Source organism: Seriola dumerili, unplaced genomic scaffold, assembly GCF_002260705.1.
Source record: "Seriola dumerili isolate Sdu_G_001 unplaced genomic scaffold, Sdu_1.0 BDQW01000116.1, whole genome shotgun sequence".
Taxonomy (NCBI): domain Eukaryota; kingdom Metazoa; phylum Chordata; class Actinopteri; order Carangiformes; family Carangidae; genus Seriola; species Seriola dumerili.
In genome coordinates this window covers 2,411,409-2,433,291 of record NW_019174371.1, presented here as the reverse complement: position 1 = coordinate 2,433,291, position 21,883 = coordinate 2,411,409, and the positions used below count along the sequence as shown (strand labels likewise).

Below are 21,883 nucleotides of genomic sequence, written 5' to 3'. Positions count from 1 at the left end.
CCTGCATTAATTATTCGGAGCAGACATTTTGTCATAACAGGAAGAGCTCAGGTATTACTAATGCTTTACTTATTTGTTGAACTGAATTTTTTTTAATATTAAAACATTTAACAACCATCCCATAGATCAGCCCCAAATAGCCCACCATGTACTTTACTGTTTGTGTTTCTGTAGAATCATCATAAGGTGATTAAAGCCCCCAAATTTAAAAAAAACACCAAAGGCATGACCTCAGTGTCTTCAGTGGTTGTTATAACCCTATTAATGTCAATAATTACACCTCTGGATTTGTGACAAAATGTTTATTGTGGAAAGGACCTATTACTCCAGTAAATTAGAAGATCAGACAAGACCCCAAAACACCAGATAGTCAAAAGAATTAAGTTTTCAAAGTATACCACTGCCCCAGACCCTCGAGGGTCCAGGCCCCAGGGTTTACTGTGTGGCATTGATTTGCAGTAATAGAATTAATTGCTTTGAAATTTTTGGGGAATATGCATTACTGATTGTTTGCAGGACTTCTAGCCAAGATGAAAATAATCTCTCACGCATAGGCTTCTATGTAGACTGTACTTGATGGAGGTTTATATGTATATAAATATATACAATTAAATATGACCTAAACTGCATTAATTACCACATTTAAATGGATTACAGCGTCACTGACCTTTATTTTGAAGAAAAATTTCATTTTGTTTCCAGTCTTATTCTTGGTGGTGTGACACCTTGACCCACCTAGACTTGTCATTCCTTCCCTTTACTTCCGCAATTTGATCACTCATTGTGCGTGGGCTCCACCCCTTCTATGTCAGGTATTCCAGCAGGTGGATGAAACATTGATGAGGTGAGGAAGGCAGCACAATACCAATGCCACAGCAGTACAATCCAACAAAATTTGAGACTTTATGAAGACAACTATGCACCCCATTATCTGAGAGGTTTCAAACGTGTCCAAGACAAAATCCAGGTGATAAAAATACCAGAGAAAGTCACATGATAAATATGTATTGCTGATCTATTGTGGAGACTTTCCAGGGATATTTATTTATTTCTATCACGAGCTTTGTGTTCATGTCAAGGAATTGCAATGACAGAAAGTGGAGGAAAATGAAAACATGGCAGTTTTTTCAGTGTGACTTCTCTTCATGCATGTGGATTGTTTTTTATATTTAAGAAGAGCTGCAGTGCTTTGGTGCCAAGAGCTTATTTTCAAGGAAAACCTGTTTCACAAGACTGAATGTACAATAATCCCCAGGTAAACAACTTCCCATGGGGATGATCAGAAGCAGAGATTTAAATGCAAGGCTGTATTTTAAAGGGAACATTTTGAATGTTGTGAGTCCAGATGTTATGAGTCCAATGAGAATAAAAGCCATTAAAGCATCTGGAAAATTGAAGTTTAGTGTTGCTGTAATGAGCTGAGCATAAACAATACATAGAGTTTGCAGTATAAAGACAACGTTGATTATGATGGGCTTGCACATAAAAATATTTTTCCACAAAATCCACAATACACAGTCAAAGACAAAAAAAGGGAGATGGTTTAAAGACTGAGGTGAAAACAAAAAAATGGCAGTGATTCATCACTTCTGTTGAGTGCAAGTGATATTTCATCTCAAACACTCATACGCTGAAACAAGTGTGTCCAGAATTAAGGCCAGTGAAAAACAGAGCAACGCAGTCCAGTACTGTAGACCATTTTAGAGTATTAAGATTTTCATGAAGTGAATAAGTATGCTCATCTTTCTGGGACTCTTCCCCATGCTTCTTTTTTTTATCCTTGATCCACATCCATGGAATCGTCGGTGCACATGTTCAGCAGCCATTTGAGGGCTTTATCAATTTTCCCCGCCTCCCTCGTCTTTCTTTTGCGGACTGTTGGCCTCTGGGTTCTCTGTAATGTCTGGGTAGACCACTGAACAGAGCTTTTGGCACAGATGAGTCATTTTACCTGGATACAGTTGGGGATGGGAGAGACCAGGGAAATCATTTTTATATTAGAAGGGAATGGTTCTTTATCAAACTTGGTTGACATTTCATAAAAAAAAAATCTAGTTTACTATGTAGTGGTGCAGTCACACAGAGTATGAGTCTTTAGTCTGAACCATAATGGAAAAATCCATTCAGCTGAATTGTTACAGTTAATGATTTAAAATGGCCAATTATAAGTGAAACAGAGTCACATATAGTGCAAACAAATGAGGCAAAACTGAACATCTGTGTTCGGGAACCTCTTTACCCCTGCGTTTAATAAAACACTGCAGTTCACTTGAATATGTGCAGAAACTCACAGCACACCTCAGCGTGCAAACATTATTTTCAGCTGCTCACACTGAACAGACGGAGGTCTAGAAATTTAATGAAACACACATTAACTGTGTGAATGCACCTTTAAAACAGAACTAATGTACTGTAGTCATTCCATAACAATGCCACCATGATGTTGCCTTACCAATAGCGATATCAAAACACGGTGGCTTGTTTTCCCAGTAGACTCCCAGGAAGTATGCAGGGACACCGGTCATCATGATGGCCAGTCCAATACCACAAACCAAAGGCTCAGAGTAGAGAGAGAAGACCAGCAGGAAGGCCCAGAAGAGCAGGTAGATCACTGGCCATATGAGGCTCACCTGCAGGATGAGGGACAGTGTTCTCAAATCTCAGATATCCATTCACATCTACATGCCAGCTTAAAATGCAGTTAAATGAAAAAGACGAAAAGAAAAACAATCAGAAAACAAAAATAAAACAGTTTACCTTAACATCAAATTTTAATTAAAACTTGAAACATAAAATTCACATTCTGTGTGAATACACCTGTAGAAACCCACAGGCTCCACATTTAACTCTGAAATGATATTATTAAACGGTGGAAGGGAGAAATTTCATTTTGGACCTCTTTTCTATAATATTTAATACACCCAATGTGCACTTTTTATTTATTTTTATTTCAATGTTTTTAGGAACAGCATTCTAATACTGGGTAGGACCTCCTGAAAGGTTTGAGATGACTATTGTTTGGTGACATGGTGCATTATCATGCTGGAAGATAATCTGTGGCCATAAAGGGAGGAACATGGTCAGCACCAATACTCAGATAGGCTGTGGCATTCAAACAACGTTTGATTGGTATTAAGGGGCTAAAATGTGCCAAGAAAACATTACCCACACATTTACACCACCAGCAGCCTAGACTGCTGACACAAGGCAGGTTGGGTCCATTGATTCTGACTCTACCGTCTGCATGTCTCAGCAGAAATCAAGATTGATCAGACCAGGCCACATTTTTCAGTCTTCATCTGTCCAGGTTTGACGAGTCTGTGCCTACTGAAGCATCAGATTTCTGTTCTTGAGTGGAACTTGACATGATCTCCTGCTTCTCTCTTGTACATTCTGAGATGCTTTCCGCTCAACACAGTTGTAAAAGTGGTTATCTGAGTCTGAGTTACCGTAGCTGTTCTGTCTGCTCCAATCAGTCTTCTCCTCTGACTTCTCTCATCAACAAGGTGTTTCTGTCCACAGATCTGCTGCTCACTGGAGTAAAACTCCAGGGACTGTGAGACATAACACCCAAACCACCGTCTGGCAACAAGAATCATGCCACAGTCCAGAGTCCCTGAGATCATATTTTTCCCCCCATTCTGATGTTTGATGTGAACATTAACTGAAGCTGCTGATCTGTATTTGCATTATTTTATGCAGTGCACTGCTGCCACGTGATTGGCTGATTGGATATTTGCATGAATGTACAGGTGTTCCTAATAAAGTGCTCAGTGAGTGTAGTGAATAGTCCTCATGAAAGACTTACAACTTCCATCAAATGTCAAAACCCAAGTAGCTCCATCTGTGTCTTTACCTTGATAGGTCGATACATGTCAGGCTGTTTGATGCGCAGTACAATCTGCCCAGCGACAGTGACGCCATAGAAGAGGTAGTTGATGAAACCCACATAGTTTATGAGGGTGTAAATGTCACTGGTGCACAACATCAGCAGAGTGGAGATCAACTGAATGTGGCGAGAAGGGGTAAAAGTTACATTTTGCACATGGGGAGGACAGAGGGCAAAGGACACAAAAAGGACAGACAGTAAATGTTCAGTTTCGTGTTGAGCGGGACAGGACTCACAGTGAACAGTAAGGCTGGAATAGGAGTGCAGCGCGTGACATGAATCATGGCCAGCAGACGTGGGAGGTGGCCTTCCCTTGCTCCGGCAAAAAACAGTCTGTGAGACAGAACCAAGGACAGTTAAGTACTGAGAGCAGAGCCAGATGGTGCTCGCTCACCGTGTGCACCCACCAGCTGAGGGAACAGCTCAGGAAACACAGTTCAGGTGATCATGGAAACACCAGTGTATAAATGAACAGCAGAGGTGAAACTGCAGGGTGAAAAATGGACCAAACCAGGAGTAAAATGAGCTCAGTACTTTGAGATTTGCTATCACTCAAGTGGTAATAGAGACAAACAATTTCCCAATCAGGCACCTTCCCTACAGTCTGAAATCCAGCTTGCAGCCCCAGATATGAGTGTTTACACTGCGGAAGCATTTTATTCCTGTTTAGCTCTGCGTTTTCACCCTGGTTATCCCGTTTCTCTGTGTGCATCTAAAAATCAGCATTGGAATGAGACTAATAAAAGAAACCACAGCAGGCACAGAAGCTGCAACAGGGAGACAGATTGGACAGAGGGGGGAGGGGGAGGACAAACTGACCGCGACGACGTGAAGAGGGAGCCATTGACTCCCCCGAAGGTGGAGAGCGCCACAGATATGGGCATGATCCATGACATTACTCCTAGCAATTTCTCTCCAAATGTCTGGGAGAAATATTAGGAGTAGAGAGAGAGAGAGGAGGAGGAGGAGGATAAACAGGTACACAGTTAAAAACACATTCGATAACGGCGACTAATCAAACATTTCAAAACTGAATGCAAAAGGACGCCAGGCTAAGCGTTACAGGCATTATGCTACAACGATGAGCATGCGTCACATCAGTGTGGTCGCTCTAAATCACTGCCGGGCAACGCAGCTACGTCATTTCAAGGCGATTACAAAACTCAGACCGTTTCTAACTACATGCATTCTCTACATGCGTAAACACACACTCAATCATATTTGAGTGACTGTGGGTCGGTTTTCTCACCACTGCTACAGCATTAGACGCCAGCAGTTCCTGGGGGCTCATGGCTGTGACGTAGGCCACGTTGGCAAACACGTAAACAAAGGTGACCACAGGGATGGAGATGAAGATTGCAAGGGGTAGATTCCTGTGGATAAAAGACAAGATTGCAATTCACAGTATATTAACCTCTTCTGTGACTGAAGTTTGAGGTTTCCATAGACAAATGTTACCAACCTTTGCTTCAACATGAGAAACATTTGGATACATAATTGGAAGTAGCTAAAGCCTGTAAATGTACATGATGGATTTTTGATGTGGTCTGAGAAGCTCGTTTGTTTTACATAAACATTTTCTTTACATACTTCTGAGAGAAATACTGAAATGCATAACATTTCTAAATGGTTTAACTTGAACAAATGTTAAATTTTAATACATCTAACTTTGTCATATTTACTGCGAAAAGGTACAATCAATCCAGATCTGACCCATAGCTTACATAATACAGAACTTTTTGGGCTTCCACTTGTTACAACTTGGATCTTTTCTTTACAAAGATTTAACAAATTTACATTTATTAGTCTGATCCAATACTCAACCACACTCTTCTGTGATTTAGATACTGTATTTCCAATATAAATATATATTCAACATGTATTTGTATCTGTGTGTGTGTGTGTGTGTGTGTGTGTGTGTGTGTGTGTGTGTGTGTGTGTGTGTGTGTGTGTCTTTGATGTATTGAGTACCTATAACAATTAATGGATGTTTTTTCAGACAGACAGTAATCTGCCCATATAAAGTAACAGCAGAGGTGTGAATCATTTGCATCTTCCAATATTTAGAACAACTCTCAGATACAGGGAATCTCAGCTATGGAATAAACATCTTCATAACGCGACACAATCTTCCTCTCTCACAAAAGTTAACTCAGGCTTCTCTCTCCTCGCATCTTTTTTTTAGCAACATTGCCTGTGAGCTGCAAATCTACATTTGTAGATGTTTTCTTCTATTGTCTGCACATTATTGGTTCTTTTTTTCCTTGTTTTCTTCTGTATGTGGTGCTAATATCTGAAACACTTATTACCCCCTCCTGCTTCTTCATTGAGATGTCTTCACGGGCCCATTTGAGTTTTAATCTTAACTAAATCCTTTTTTCATCCCTTAATATATTATGTTATTTTTGTGCAGATTAAATCAAATTGTTATAACAAGTCTTTGTAAAATGTGGCTGATCTGCAACGGTTAAAAAGCAGGATTCAAAAAAGGTTACCTGTATGGGTCTACTAACTCCTCTGTGACGTAGTTGAGGAAGTTCCAGCCTCCATATGCAAAAGAGCCTTGCAGAAAGGACAGAGCTATAAGACCAACATCATAGTCACGGAAGGTCTCAAAGGCATGTACTGGCTCCAACCAGTAATAGTGACCTGTGAACCAAAAAACAGATATCAGATTTCACTGAAAACAAAATAAACTTGATGTGAACTGCTTTTCACTACCACAGTCTGAGCAGCAGAGGGCGCCAAACACTACATACAATGTTCTGATAAGTTGTGAAAAGGTCTTTCAGTTTATTATTCCATGTTTCTTGCCACCTTTTTTTTTTTTTTTTTTATAAATCATACAGTATCTACACTATGAATTTTTCTGGTTATTAAAGACTTGCATAAAGATGTGTGATGTTTTAGCTCATTAAATATTCTCTGGTTTTCTCATAAATGGAAAGCAATAATCAATACCTGATCTGGACAAAGTCAAAACTCTGGCCAAAAGAGAAATATATTAATTAGCCTGCACCTCCAGCTTCCATCTCAGACAGAGTGGGATATGAGGCAGCTAAGTCACATGTATGAGTTTGTCGCTGGGCCTGGAAGTGTGTGTGTCCATGCGTGTGTGTGTTTGGATTATGAGTGGGATGAAAAGCAGTGTAATCTCTCTTTCCCGTCAGGATCACAAATCCTGTGAGAGGCACAAGGGGACTATTGCTGTCATGGTAACCGAAGCATGGCCACTTCAAAAACGTTTTTCCCTATTTTAGCATCAAGACAGTGATTTGTGAATTGGGGGTCAGGACAAAAGGACGAGGGATGAAATGGATTAACAAAAAATAAGAGAAAAAACTACATATTTATTATGAAACTCTGGATAACTTCACCTATTCAGACCTCCAAATAATAATCAAATGAAGCACTCAGAAGGGAATATCATTCCTCAGCTGAACTTTTCACACACAAGAGACATCGCAGATACAAATAAAGTTATTATATGCAGCCGCAGTTGATAGTGCTTTACTTTAAAAAAGCTATAAAGCCAAAAAGTTTGGGAAACACTGCCCCACCCCACCCCTCGCAAATATTACCTTTGCAAATTTGGACGACACCCATGATTATGATTAGGCCCAGGGCCAAAAGCTTTCCAGTGGTGAAGACATCTTGGACACACGTGGCCCAGCGCACACTGTAGCAGTTCACCCATGTCAACAACACTGAGGACAGCAAGACATAATATCACAGTAGGTTAAGATGTTTCATCGACTGGCAGTTCAAGCTGCAAGAGATAATACTCCTATATAACAAAGACGTGACCTTTTGTGAAAGTAACTCCAACAAAAAAGGTCAAGTTAGAGTATTGAGAAACATTCCTCAAAACATGAAACAAGACAAAATTTCCTGAGCCAGACAGAAACATTTTATACTTTATGCAAGACTGCAGGCCTTTGGCTGAAGCAGCACACAAAAACAAAGAGAAGGAAAATGAGCTGCAAAATTTACTTTATAAACAGGTTAATGTACAAGTAAAAAATTCTATTTTTCTTCTCTTAAAATATCAAATTAATGCAGAAGTAACATTGGTTATTGTAGCTGAATAGCATATCTAAAGGCAAAACTGGGTCATGTAAAAAGATAGGATCTAATTTTTAGTCATAATCAGATGAAAATGTATGTGCTAATTTAGATCACACTCATGTGGAAATCAGTCTTTCCCTTGGTGTTAAATATTTGTTTTGCCTTCGCAAATATTTAACATGCCTTACATCGTCTTTACATTTTAATTTTAGAATATTTTATTTTATTTATTTATTTCATTATAATTAAATTAATCAGCTTATTGGCAAAGCATTTTTAAGCCTTTGAGAATGAATCATCTTCAGGACCAGCAGAAGTGAGCTACAGAAATGTAACAGGGAACAGAAAAGCTCGTCTTCTGGTTGAAATAAGGGGACACGACAAACCAAAGTCCAGATTATTGATTGTATAAATATAATTTTTTATGAAAGATTTTAACATTTGTCACTTTGGATTAGGTGCCAACCTTCTCATAGCAAAGTGGCAACAATGCCAGCATTTGTACTGCATTTGTGTGAAACTCACGTGAAGCTAGTCTAGCTTGGCCTGTGTGATTCTCTAGATTCACCCCAATCACCAAAATAAAGGCCAGATTTCAGGTAAATATGTGAGAATTGCTTCAGAATATTGCAAAAGCATTTTTTACGTTCAGTCTCAGGGTTGACGTTTTGAGTTTCTGCCTTGCCTTTACATTGTACTTCTGTCAATGTGAATCTGCTTGCTCATGTACATATTACAGAGCCCTCTAGCAATTCATTATTGAACTTCCATGACATTCGAGAGCAATGATTCAGCAGTTGTTACTTAGTCTTTACTATGACTACAGCTCCTACACTGCCCATAAGGCAAATCAACAGCACATTTAGTTAGACCTTCACTGCCTGATACATTTGTTTCAAACTCCTTTATTTCAAACAGTTTTTCACACAGACTTTCTGTTCAAAATCTGTATCAAACTTGTCGCCAAGCTTAAGACAAATTATTTTTTTTGACAAAAGACTTGACAAATCTCCTCCACAGAAAGCCAAGTAGTTTTCGCACAGCTTCACCAACAATTAAATCTTCTAAGCTCTGTCTTTCATAAACAAATGGTGTAAAAAAGGTACAACAGGAGACTCTTTAGTAAATAAGCCTTAAATTCGTCATCCTGGACAATATCCCTCAATGAGGGCTTCATCACGTTCCTTCATGATCTGTATCTGTTAATGCACTGAACTCAATCAATAAAGATTCAATCTTCAGTTTTATTTTATCACTCACAAAGACAGACGGCAGCCAGCAGGCGAAGCCCGGTCTCCGGGGGGAGGCAGGAGGGGAAGAGAGGCTGCAGGACGTAGTTAGAGAAGGTGAGAGCAATCACAGCCTGGTTAGTGGGGTAGATGACCAACACTGCAATCCACAGACGCAGAAACCTGAGAGACGACACAGGGAGTCCGGGTTAATGAGACATGGCAACACATTTCTGTCACACACCAGCAAGTGCATACAACTGCACGCGCACGCACACACACACACACACACCATAGTGAGTGAGAATACCAGCCCTCGTTATAGAAAAATGTAGTGCAAAACAAAGAAAATTAAGCATATTAACTAAAGTACATTATAATAATGCACTGGAGCATTGTTGTTGAAGATGAGAGAAATGAGTGGAACTGGGTCAATGACATTCTGGGAAGCTGGGAATGCAAACTAGACTACATGAGGCTTTAATTACATGGTGAACTGTAAAATTCCCATTAATTACAAAAAGCTTGCTACAACAGTTTGTCAGTTTTTTAATTTAATTTTAATCTTACAGTGTTTTATACTGTGTTCTGTTTTAATTGCAAAGCACTTTGATCCTGTGTTTTGAAAAATATGATATAAATACTACTTATAATTTATTATTTTAATACTACATGAATTATAATGGATTGGAATACAACCTTTTAATACAGACTCTCATGTAACTGCAAATATTTGTTATAGCCCCTCTGTATATAATATGATTTTAGCATCTTTCAAAAGGAAAGAAAAAAAATCCTAATAAAACAGCATTTCTTCTCACCCAGCCAGTCCTCCAAAGATGTCTTTGACATAGGAGTAGTCTCCCCCTGACTTGGGGATGGTCACGCCTAATTCTGCATAGCAGAGAGCCCCAATAGCTGTGATAACTCCAGTGGCAACCCACACAATGATGGCCACGCCCACTGAGCTGGCATTCTCCAGGACCCCCTTAGGACTCACAAAAATCCCCGATCCAATGATGTTGCCTTAGTGAGTGAAACAGAGACAGAAACAAATTAAGAGCAGATCTTAGACGCTCTGGAGACTGCAGTCAAAGTTATAATTTAAAGTGGCAATAGTTTTTTGCTTTAACTCATCATTATGAAGTTAATGTTGATTTCAGTCTCAATTTACGGCACAAACTAAGCGTGGGGGTTGAGGTTAAGGAAATGGCAGACAGTGGAACAACCAAAGTAACTGTGGAAACTCTACCCAACAAAAGAAGAAGAGCCCTGTTATCAGAGGAGGCAAAGAGGTTGATGACGGATAGTGATAGAAACCATGATTTATGTCTGTGTGATAAACTAAACAAAGAACACCTTTTCTGGTGCCCTTTCTAAAACGGGCAGTGGTGAAACTTACTATATTCTGTTATATACTTATATAAAACACAAGGGAGGAAACTTGAAAAGTTGCCTATTGCCACTTTAAAGTTACACAACAAACAATGTGAATTCAATAAAATACACCACCCACAATATTACAGATATACAGAAGATTGGTATTTTGTTGATGATACACTGATCAACAGTGGGAGAAAAAGAATCATGAGACTACTGAAGCAGAATCCAGACTGTAAAGGAAAAGCTACAATTTCCTGTCACATGATTCTCCATTTCCTTTGGTGCTCATGTTTTACATATGATCACATTTTTCCAATACAGAATGAATTTGCTCATTATAGCCCTGGCCCACAGTATATTTTCACTCATTGATCTTCAACTGGGTTTTCTGTAAATATCCATACTTAGGCTTACACCATTTAGCCTTTGTGGGTCCTCTGTGGGAGCTACGGTCTCATATTCTTCAGTAAAACCAGAAACCAAAATAAAACAGAGTCTGCACTTGGACTGGCTAAACAGATATCCCTTACAAGCTCACTGCTGATTGGTGCTGCTAATATTTTTATGTTTGCGTCATGATGTTTGTCTTTTAATGCCCAAGGAGATGGAAGAATGAGTTCATATCCTGTGACTCTTGGGACCAGCAGGAAACAACAAATCCAGGTCTGGAGGCAAATACAGTGCGTTTCTTTGTTGGAAACCACTAATGTAAAGCTTTATATGGCTCAGAAAATTATCCTCTCTCAGGCATTGAAAGGCTGGAAAATATGAGTAGAAGAGTCATGACACTTCTTACTCTGATTTTATAGTAATAAGTTGTTTGACACTTTGGCCAGTTTGAATGAAATCCCTCTGTGGTCATGCAAGACTGCACTTACAAGTGTGTCTCAGCAAAGCCACAGACAGAGGGGATCAGACAACGTTTAAATATATTACAAAAAGATTCACTTCGAAGGACTAATTTGTTACTATTACTAATATTTTGTTCATCAAACTTTATGTATGTTTTTTTTTCAGTATCGCAATGATTTGATTAATTTTAAATAAATTCATAAAACTTTGTTCTCCAGCTGGTCACCACTGTTTAATCCCAGTATATGCCCATCATGTCATGGCAGATATGGGCTTTGTTTGGGCTGACCAAATGAGGCCCAATTTTCAACACAGAGTGACTCCACACAGGCCCAAATGGCTTATCTGCTGCATAGTTGGAGCACCCATAATAATCCATACATCATATTCGGGCCAACACAAAAAATTACAGTCCAGACATTTCTTGTCAATGGTGCAGCGAACACACTCCAACAATGTCTCTGATGGTGATGGAAATTGCAGTCTCAACAATGGTGGACACCCATTAGTGGGATTGCTTTTTATTGACTCGTTTTTTTTTTCCTCTGCATGTGTGGGAGGTGGGCAGGGACTGAGGAGCTTTCATGACATCCAACAGTTCCCTGGAAACATGAAAGTGACTATAAAAGAGCACATGCAGGATGCATGGTGCTGGGAGTGCAGTGAGTATGCGCAGTAATCAACAGAAGATTGAGAGAGATTGAGGATGCAATTGAAAATACCATATGGTAGAGAATTCTGTCAGTAATGCTCAACCACTTAGGGTGCAATGCAAATATCTGTATTTTTGAAGTCACCGCAGCTCAATTCAGCTACATTTTCTTTGTACATGTAAAAGATATATGGTTCAATCACATCATGAAAATACTTAAAACATGTACTTAAAATGAACAAATACTGCCTGGTGTGGCTGGGATCTAAAATTGTTTCCTCATTATTCCAAATCAGTGATAACTGACACACAAGATGTCAAATAGCTGTAAAGAATTTCAAGTCAAACTGATGAGCTGTTGCCACTAGTTTATCAATATCATCCTATATGTAGTCGGACAACTTAATGGATTTTTGGTTCGTTGTTGTTTTGGTTTGTTTGTTAAATTTAAAGGATGCAGTGGAGGGCAAAATAATTTTTGTAGTAGTATGAAGTACTGGTAATGCATAAAAGGGACCAACTGGTATGAAATGGGCTCTTTATTTGGAAAAATGGTCGTTTCATTAACATATAGTTGATCTTGTAAAAATCGGTGGGAGCTTCACTGCCTGGGGGTGGGAGTGGGGGTGGGGTGGGTTTAATATATGATAGTAATAGTACAATTCATGTGAATGGACTTACCCACTATGATGCCACAGGCGCTGACTAGGCCGATTTGTTTTTTCAGAGCTACCCCGGAGCTTCCTCCTGCATCTTTCCCCACACCCGACTGAGAGGCTGGCGACTCCGGCTGATCTCCCCTGCTGCTGCTGCTGCCTCTCCGCTTCTTCGGACCCTCGCTCATCCTGTCCGGTGTGTCTGCCTCCTTTGTGCCTCAGGTGACGGGGGCAACGTCGCCCTACTAAGCCTACCAATGCATGAATCAGGAATTATGGTAGCATTGTTTAAAAAAAATTAAAAAAATTAAAATTAAAATAGCTCTGTAAATCTCATTTCCCGGACACATTTGCTGAGTAATTTCACCACCACTTTCTCTCGAGCCGTTAGATTTCAAAAATGCTGAAGGCAGTGGTTTCCATCTTTTCAGTTGGCTACAGTGGAGCTAAAATTAGATACCGCATCCCAGCATTAATAATTCAGAGTGCCACAAGATGAACGGCCCGGCCACTTTACGTGGAGGGTTTTTTTTTGTCATGGCCACAAACAGACTTTGAAAGCACTTCAGTTTGTTTGACACAATGAGTCGCTGAAAGACGTTAACTTAACCCGTAAATGTTAGATGTTGAAGTTCAAATTCACATTTTTTAACGTGCATCGCGCGAGACTAAGCCGAGTTTTCTGTAGTTACCAACTAGACTGTTGGAATTTGCAATTAACTCATCAGCAGGAACCTCCTGTTTTTTTTGTTTTGTTTTTTTTCCACTGAATAAAACTTGAGAAAGTCATTCATACAGAGCTGACCCACCTTTTCAGCAGCTGCGGTAACCTGAAAACCCCCTGGAAGCTTGCTGTTAAGTGACTGGCTTCATGTTTGCCATTATTCCTGTGGGGAGAACCGCGATGAGCGGGATAACAAAAGACCTCCAGCTGACAGCCTCGATAAATAGAAAAGCTGGTTATTTTCAACCAATCAGCGTAGCCCGAATTGTCAACACGTCGTAGGCCCCGCCCTCTGTAGTGAGGACCCAGGTCTGTTTCCTCCATTGAAAGATGATTAAGTTCCTACAGCAAGAGCATGTCCATTCAAACTGACTTCAATGGCCAACAAATTGGAGGTGTAGTACTGCTTCCAAAATAACTCATATTTCAAATGAGGGTCATGTATACTTTAAAAAACAAACATTATTGGCAAATTGCTCAAATTAACATGAAATAAGATTGCTTATCACCAGTTTTGTTCGTTTTGTTTTTTATTGTAGACTTATCATCCTACTTACAATTTGGATGGAATTTCCTATATATATTTATAGGAAATTCCATCCAAATTATATATATATTTTTGTATATATATATATATGTTTAACTTGGAGTGAGTTTTCTGAGAATGTTAACGAGAATATAGGTATTTATTGGGTTGGTTGTAGCCAGTGTGATTATCTCTGCAAGATCAAGAACTACAATGGACACAAGTCTTGGAGTTTATCATAGCATCCTTTGCATTTTTGTAGGTGACTAATGTTCTCCTTCTCAAAACGTAAACTAAAAAACTGCAGTGTAAGCTTAATACATTAACTCTCTTACATGCACAAGTATACGATCTGCATTTCAACTTATGACACTTGTCAAATAAAAATGGCAACAAGAAAACCATGATTAATTCTTTAAAACATTACCAAAATCTCATGTTAAAATTGCACAGGCAGTCAAAAGATTTTAAACATTTTTGGCCCTAGTTGTGTGTCTATCTTGAGCAAATGCAACTTGTATGTCACTTGTGAACAAGTGGTGTTATCATGCCAAGCACGCTAAGCATGATAAGACCAGGCAGGGCGTGTTTGTGGGCTATACTCATAGACTCAAGTAATGGTATGGTCAAGTATGCACGGAGAAGGGTACAGAGCAGATGGGGATCAGGAGGTGGAGCGTGTTACACTACAGACTGTAACCTAAGGGTGACATCTACTGGACAAGTCACATCTTTACCTTAGGTTGTCACCTCCTTTAAACAAACTGCACTGCCCCTGCTGTCATTATAAAATTATTCACAAATTTCTATGATTATTTATGTTCTAATCCCAAGAACTTGCAAAGCATACGGAGAACATTACAGTGTTGTCTTTATTAACATGGTTCAAACATACAGAAACAAAATAACAAAGGTATGAAGAGACACCCCCAAAACAACATGGTATGTGACCTGAATACATAACCCTCTTCTCGCCCTCGGTGCTGAGGGAAGGGGTCTTTTGTCATTATGTAAGAATTGGTATGGAATGTGTATTTGATAAGGCAAAGGTCTGGGTCGATTGAGTGTGTATGTCTGCAATGCCTGTTCAGAGGGGTAGGGAAAGAAACCATAAAGCATGACAAACCAGTGGCAAGATGACCTAATCTGAATGAGCCGTTCTCACAGCAACAACACACTTTATGTAGAGATGATGATCCACGCCTGATGAAACAGACTTCTACAGCAAATTCTGAGAACATAAGACTGAAAAATCTGGTTTACCCAATCTTTTAAATTTCATTGCCGGCTGAAAAGTGCTACCATTGGAGGTTTAAAACCCAGACCGGACTGACTAAGGGCTCACACCTCAAGTCCAGGTTTTAACTGTGTATATAAAAAACAAACCAGGCCGCCCCGCTTCAACTGCCACTGAGTCTTACTGGAAGGTGTGTGTGTATGCCTGTTGACGGGTGTGCTGATGTGTCATCTTCACAGGCCGATGGTGTAGGAGCGTCCTGCTGGGTTGTGGATGGCGGAGCAGGAGGGCTCGGTCACGGCCCATTCATACCACACCTTCTTCCCGTTGTTGCAGCGCCAGAACCTCACTGTAACATCATCGTCCCGGGTTATGGAGATGGGTTGCTATTGGAAGGAACAGAGGGAAAAAAAGGAATATTACTCTGAACATATGGCTTATTTTTTATGTAAAATAAAAGGAAATCAATTAAGAGACTATAACTCACTTTGAGGGGGAAAAGGATGGGGAACCAGGAGAACATTCCAGGTGAATGTGTGTCTGGTTTTATACCTGACACAAACACACACAATATTAACATTAATATTTAAACCAAATCTCAGCACAACACGATTCCTCTTCATTGAGCCGACTTACTGAGTGTGACGTCTTTGTACAGTGTGGTTTCAAAGTAGCCAGCAAAGCCATGCAGCACCGAGTTACAACCAACTGAGAATCTGAGGCACTGATACCGGTTATTGTTCATATCTGAAAGAAGAAAGAAACAGTGGTCAACATATTTATCATCGCATTATGGTAATGTGTATAGTGTACTTTTAAATTGGGAGTTTAGTGTGTTTTTATCTACCTGTTGTGGGGTGTGTGAAGGTGAAGCATGGTTTGGGTTCAGCCAACTGGTGGAAGTTATGGAGACGCACTACGTAGGGCGTCTCAAAATGGCACTCTGGGTCCTTGTCACGCTCCCGGCAGCTGCGTACTTCGTTGTAAAGCTTGGAGGAAGACAGAGGAGCCAGGAAGGACGTGTAGGAACAGGGGATGCTGACTCCGTCATCTGAAGGAGATGAGATGAAGGAGAAGGGGAAACAGAAAGTGATTGGAGATGCAAGGAAGCATGGAAGGTAATGGAGGGTAAAAAATGCTTTCCACGTTGTTTGATACAGTAAACAGCCGTAGGTGCTCTGCATTCAATGACATCTACGTACATCTACAGCTACAGCATCTACGTAGTTGATTGAAAGAGCCACAGTAAGAGTCATCTTAAACCACAACAGTGAATTACCTTTGAGGAAGTGCTGCGCTCCATCTAAGCATTCAGGGGAGAGTTCATTGTCACCAAACGATCCAAGCAGCTCGCTGACAATGATGTCAGCTTTCTCTGGTGCTGCCCAATCCCGCATGTCACATGACACCACAGTCACCTGATCACCCCACTCCTCAAAGCGCCAATTCTCTAGCCTGAACAAGTTACAATTAAAACATCAGTGGTGCAGGAAATTAATGACACTCAAAGTTTCAGGCTCCACCAAGTGGTCTATAATTATATGCAAAGTCTAACTACTAAAAATGAATTACAAACTTGTGTAACTTAAGAAAGGTCTTGCACATCTACACCCACTTTAACTGGTGTGTATCAGTTGCTATTCTGTTTGCAGGGAAAGGAATTTTTGTTCAGATGGTTTCAGTTTTTGTGTGTTAATATTTTTCCTATGTATGCTTCAGTGTGTACAAACATCCACATTTAACACAAAGTGCAGTGTCACACTCACGTGATTACAGCATTGGGATTTTTCTCTACAGCATACACCCTCAGCTTCCTGTCTGCCTGTCTGGCAGCACGCAGGGACGCATTGACCAGGGGACCCCTACCTGCTCCCAACACCATCAACACTCTGTGTGAAAGAGAAAACATCATTTTACAGGATGCTTCATGACTTCTCTCACAAATGAAGCTATAAGCTGTGGCACTATTCTGTCATTATTCATTGAAAGAGTTGTGTCCTGCTACTCACTGGACATTTGTGTCTTTCTGCTCCTCAGGAACTCTGTCAAGTAGACATTTATATACAGCCTGGAAACACAAAGACAAGCAGGTGCATCAATATGTTGGATGTCTATAGAAGATAAACCTGCTTTTAAACCATCTTTTATATATATATAAGATAATCAAACAAGAATAAAATATGGCCCACTAAGACTTAACCAGCAATCACTTCGAAGTCATTTCCAACCTGCTGCTAAAATCCTGGTTTTATAACCACATGACGTCGTCTGACTAAATCCCCATACACACGAGTTAAAGACAAAGACTGTGCAGTGATTTCAGCTATAGTTCCTTGTAAGTGTTCACTCAGAGAGAAAATTAGAAGTGACAGTCTGTCTTATTGTGTCTCTCACGCAGCTCACAGCCTCCGTCTGGGTAACAAAATGCTGCTGAGGTGTGCCTCTCGCTCGCACGTGGCTCTCTTATATGGAAATGAGCTACGATTTGTCCAAACAGTCAGAATTGTCTTTAGATGCTTTTTGAGAGAAAAAAAAAAAAAAGTCACTAAAAGGTGTCTAAAAATGAAAACTGTTGTGGAACTGTGTAAAGTCCAACACTCGGTCAGCTGACTAATGGTGTCACTTCATCACCATCATTCACTCAGTCACAGACATTTGGGGATAATGCGCTGGACCGTAGCTGTGCATTAAATGGCTCTACAACATTTACAGCTCTAACCGTCAGCTCTACGTCTTTCACCTGAATTTAAACAGAAAGAGACAAGTCAGTGATGTCCAAGTCCTGTTCACAGCAACTCCCCGTTCAGTGCTGCTACACTGCTTTTTTTTTTGTTTGTTTTGTGGCTGAATATTTTGTTTTTGTGGTTAAATCATTTGGTGAGCTTCCATCATCCTCCCAGCAGTGGCTCAAAGATCAAAAGCTTGGCAAACTGTGATCACCAGGCTGGCTAATACCAGACTGCCCACCAAACCAAAGTGCCTTATAATTTTAAGATTCTCAGCAGGCTACACACTAAGTAGGGAAGATTTTTTCCAGTTGATTGAAGATTCCTACATAAGTATTGAACCAAACTCCCCACGCTCAGCCAATATCAGCCCATCAGGTGCTGGTTGGTCATAGACACAACTTAAATGAAAATCAAAGTAAAAATAAACATCACCTCAGTGTGTGGTGGTTCACTTTGGTTTTCATTTACACGAGTATATTTAAGTCGGGGTCTTAAATGAATGCTGTAGATGCTGTTCAACTTCACTATGTACAGAGGGCAGCAGGCATGTGGAATATGGATGGGTGCTTTTAAGGGTTATGGTTCATTAGACACAGGAGAAAACTCTGCTTCATGTGAAAGTCAATAAACACTGTCAATTTGATGAAGCATATCTGCTGTGTGAGATTAGACACTACAAACAATGTCACTGTGAACTGGTCGTAACCTCCAGACGGTTCTGTGTAGACTTTTAGACACTGCAATTTTATAGAGGAAATAACACTGTGGATACACTGTATTTGTCTAACGTGCAAACAAAGTTCTGCTTGTGGTTTGTCAACTTGTGCTCTACGGTTCTCCAGTACTGTGAAAATGTTCCGGCGGGTGCAGTTACCACTTTGTCTAATGGCCTTACTTGTTGGTACTGTGAGTATTTAATAGGATCCTTCTCAAACACTTCATATGTCTGAGACTCCAGGTTGTCCATGAGGGGCTACAGGGAAGAGAGAAAAACACTCTTCAGTCTTCACTGTCAAAAGGTAAAAACACATTTATTTCAGATACATGAACACAAATAGGCACTTTCTTACCTGGAGGGGAGACTGCAGGTAGTCTTCGTAACCCTTGGCAAAGAGCTCATACGCATTGGGTGCGGGCCGGTTCTGGTTGAGGTATTCCAGGTACTGCAGGTAGGATCTGAAGTCCTTGTCAGTGTGGCGACTGGTGCCCATGAAGATGAACTGGGCCTCCAACTGTGTAAAGAGATTGTTTGTATTAAAATAATACCTAGACATTTAGTTAATTTCTTTTCAATAAAAACGGCTTGTAATTATTATTTTGTACCTTGAAAAGACGGAAGATTATTCGCTGATGGGCTTTTGACAAAACAGGGAAGCCCTTCTTATTAGTTAGGAAGATGCTGGTGGGAAGTATGGCTGCTTTGATAGGTTCCCCGAGCCACTTATCTATCACAGCATCTGACGGCATGTCTGCTCCGACTTCAATAGCTTTAAGAATACAACACAGTAAATTTTTAGTAGCAGACATAATGACATAATTATTTCTTAATACACTGACTTTGCCCAAGGCAGCTGCTTCACAGTGTGCTCTCTCACCGAGACAGATCCTCTTGTTGTAATCACAAAGGGTTCTAAATGAGTGCCACCTGAAAGACCAGAGGCGGGTAAAGAAAGTGAATCAGGATTTTAAAGGAAATCAATGACAACTGTTTTAGCACGCAGACAACACTCGACTGCTCGGGAAGTGGGGCTTTCATGAAACTCACCAGCTCCAGGTCTTCTCATCAACACTAGTGTCATCGATGCAAGAGGTCGCTTCATTCTCAATGAGATCTTCCCGCATGTCCTCCGACGCCATTAGCGGGACACGTATCCAGAACTATTCAGACACAGAGGACAACAGCAGTTAACTGATGACTTCAGCTTCCTGTCTCGCTTCGCTGTTATCTAAAAGCAATCTACGTGGGCATATTGAGTTTTTCTTAACGCTGTGTCTTACATTTGAGGTGTGGTGTCCGGTGTGGATGTGGTTCAGTAGCAGGCGGGCTAAATTGGCATTATGAGGGCCCCTAAGAGGAATCATGAAGACAGGCAGACCCAGGTAGGCCGAGAAGTTTAGCTCCTGCGCCAGAGCCTGAAAAAGAATGATGAAAGCATGAAGGGGAGGACATGACGACCCATGTTAGGAGGGGTAGAGACAAGACACTGGGCACCATGAGTCGACTCATGCTACAACATCTTGAGATCAAAGAACCCTCTTTATAAAAAAAAAAAAAAAAAAAGTGTAGGAACTTACGGCCTCTGAGTTCCTGCGCTCTGTCTCGATTTCTGAATCCGCGTCGATCCATGGAGAGAGCTTCCCAACAATAAGAGTATTCCAATCTAGACAAAGCATAATGAGCATTTTTAAAAAAGCATATCAAGTGTCATATTATCATTTGTTGTCAATCCCTTGAGTCATCCAAGCTTTCAGTTTTCTGGTCCCAAACCAAGTGTGAAAAAGGGCTGAAGTTGATATTTAATCTATGATAATAGGAGATAATATGAGAACCCCTTTTGTTAGTGATGGTACAAAGAGAACAGTGTTTTAATAATCCCAGTGAAAAAATGCAGCCAGGAAATGTGTCATAAAATATTCTTGATGATGTGATTTATTTGGGTGTTTACTTTTAAAATTGATTGATTCAACTTTCCAGCCTTTAAGTTCACATTTTCAAAGATTCATCATGTCACATGTTGAATGCCTTTTTTTGGTCTTAATAAACTGAGTCAAGACCAGGGAAGTTGATTAAATGAAGTTCAGACTTTATCGTTCTTATACCAACAGGGAAGGAAAACTTAACAGCAATAGATTATGATATGTTGTACTGTATTTAATAAATATATTACAATGCTGTCAATAAACCAAAGCAAAGGAGCAATATTATGTCTGAGAATGTACAATAGATCTGTAACAAAAGGGGTGAGGTGGTTTAAAAGTTAGAGAAGCAACCCTGTGCCTGCCTATGTGGTAATATACTGTACATCTGGGTGAACTGTACATTAGTGTTAGCAGGTAATATTATGTACTGGGCAGCAAGGTGCCCAGTCAAAATACAACTGAACATGATGAAACTTGAACAGGCATAGAAACTAGTGTGGCTATTATAATAACAGTAAATAAATCTGAGTGGTTCAACAAGAAAAACTGGAATTCAGGAGCAAATGCCTGTTATCTTTATCAACATTTTATATGGAAGTTTACTCTTGATCTGTCATTTAATCAACCATCAAGTCATCCATCACCTATGGTTTTACAATGGGCCTATTCCAGCATAGAGGGGTACAGTTATCAACTGTCTAGAAAGAACTTAAAACAAGTTAATGACTATTAACACCTGACATAATAGAAGATAGTAGAAGGACTAACCTCTTCCACACAGCAGCAGATCTGACCGGGTCTGGGCACCAAGTCGGGATTTAGCGGGATCCAACTCAAACTCTCTCTTGAACCTCGGGTGGAACAGGGGCATGCACAGGAAGTCAAACCTGGACATCAGAGAAAGAAATCAGAGTTTTATCACTGATATGATTTGAAAAAAAAGTCAGCTAGATGTAAAACGTAAACCTGTTTGCCTAACTGTCCCCCAGCCAGCTCGCGAACATGGACAGAATAGCCTGTACGAGTATAAGAGACTGGGCACCAGAGTCAAGCATCGTTGTGATTCGGCACGTGCTGGTAATTCACCGGCTAGCTTAGCAAGCATCACGCACTATGCTAGCAACCCCGCACACACCTCTCTTAAACTCACTTCCACTAAAAAAAAGAACCTGTAGATTGCTGTATGCTCCTTACCCAAGTTTGGCGACCGCGGCTAACGTGTCGGCAACCTCCGGCACACAATTCAAATCTCTCCCGCAGGACACCCTGCTCCCCGTACTGGCAGACGCCATGATTTT

The 21,883-nt window shown here is 40.3% G+C and overlaps 2 protein-coding genes across 2 annotated transcripts; both read right to left on the bottom strand.

Moving 5' to 3' along the window:
- Positions 1–313: 313 nt before the first annotated feature.
- On the bottom strand, positions 314–13,627 carry LOC111223800 (large neutral amino acids transporter small subunit 2-like). The gene is made up of 12 exons (XM_022748076.1): positions 13,539–13,627; positions 12,755–12,980; positions 10,008–10,212; positions 9,218–9,369; positions 7,471–7,596; positions 6,385–6,538; positions 5,139–5,262; positions 4,709–4,812; positions 4,126–4,222; positions 3,857–4,006; positions 2,453–2,630; positions 314–1,951 (listed from the first exon to the last, which is right to left on the bottom strand). Exons 2-12 carry the CDS (start codon positions 12,915–12,917, stop codon positions 1,839–1,841), a joined length of 1,566 nt encoding a protein of 521 aa, XP_022603797.1. The 5' UTR covers positions 12,918–12,980; positions 13,539–13,627; the 3' UTR covers positions 314–1,838.
- Positions 13,628–14,833: 1,206 nt separating this feature from the next.
- Positions 14,834–21,879, bottom strand: prmt5 (protein arginine methyltransferase 5). The gene is made up of 16 exons (XM_022748090.1): positions 21,780–21,879; positions 21,354–21,472; positions 20,241–20,326; positions 19,944–20,078; positions 19,711–19,823; positions 19,541–19,590; positions 19,269–19,432; positions 19,016–19,177; positions 18,841–18,918; positions 17,226–17,284; positions 16,983–17,105; positions 16,496–16,671; positions 16,064–16,267; positions 15,853–15,963; positions 15,704–15,768; positions 14,834–15,602 (listed from the first exon to the last, which is right to left on the bottom strand). The coding sequence occupies exons 1-16, from the start codon at positions 21,875–21,877 to the stop codon at positions 15,450–15,452; spliced, it is 1,896 nt and encodes a 631-aa protein (XP_022603811.1). The 5' UTR covers positions 21,878–21,879; the 3' UTR covers positions 14,834–15,449.
- Positions 21,880–21,883: the final 4 nt, after the last annotated feature.

What these genes read in the sequence shown, in the direction of transcription:
- LOC111223800 (XM_022748076.1), bottom strand. Translation starts at nt 12,917, where the DNA reads ATGAGCGAGGGTCCGAAGAAGCGGAGAGGCAGCAGCAGCAGCAGGGGA. An exon ending in GCTGGCTGCCGTCTGTCTTT is followed by an intron (nt 7,597 to 9,217) that starts GTGAGTGATAAA and finishes TGCTGTCCTCAG; the next exon opens with TGTTGTTGACATGGGTGAAC. An exon ending in CGTCTAATGCTGTAGCAGTG is followed by an intron (nt 4,813 to 5,138) that starts GTGAGAAAACCG and finishes TATTTCTCCCAG; the next exon opens with ACATTTGGAGAGAAATTGCT.
- prmt5 (XM_022748090.1), bottom strand. Translation starts at nt 21,877, where the DNA reads ATGGCGTCTGCCAGTACGGGGAGCAGGGTGTCCTGCGGGAGAGATTTG. An exon ending in ACCTGCAGTCTCCCCTCCAG is followed by an intron (nt 18,919 to 19,015) that starts GTAAGAAAGTGC and finishes TCTTCCCTGTAG; the next exon opens with CCCCTCATGGACAACCTGGA. An exon ending in CAGAAAGACACAAATGTCCA is followed by an intron (nt 17,106 to 17,225) that starts GTGAGTAGCAGG and finishes TCTTTCACACAG; the next exon opens with AGTGTTGATGGTGTTGGGAG.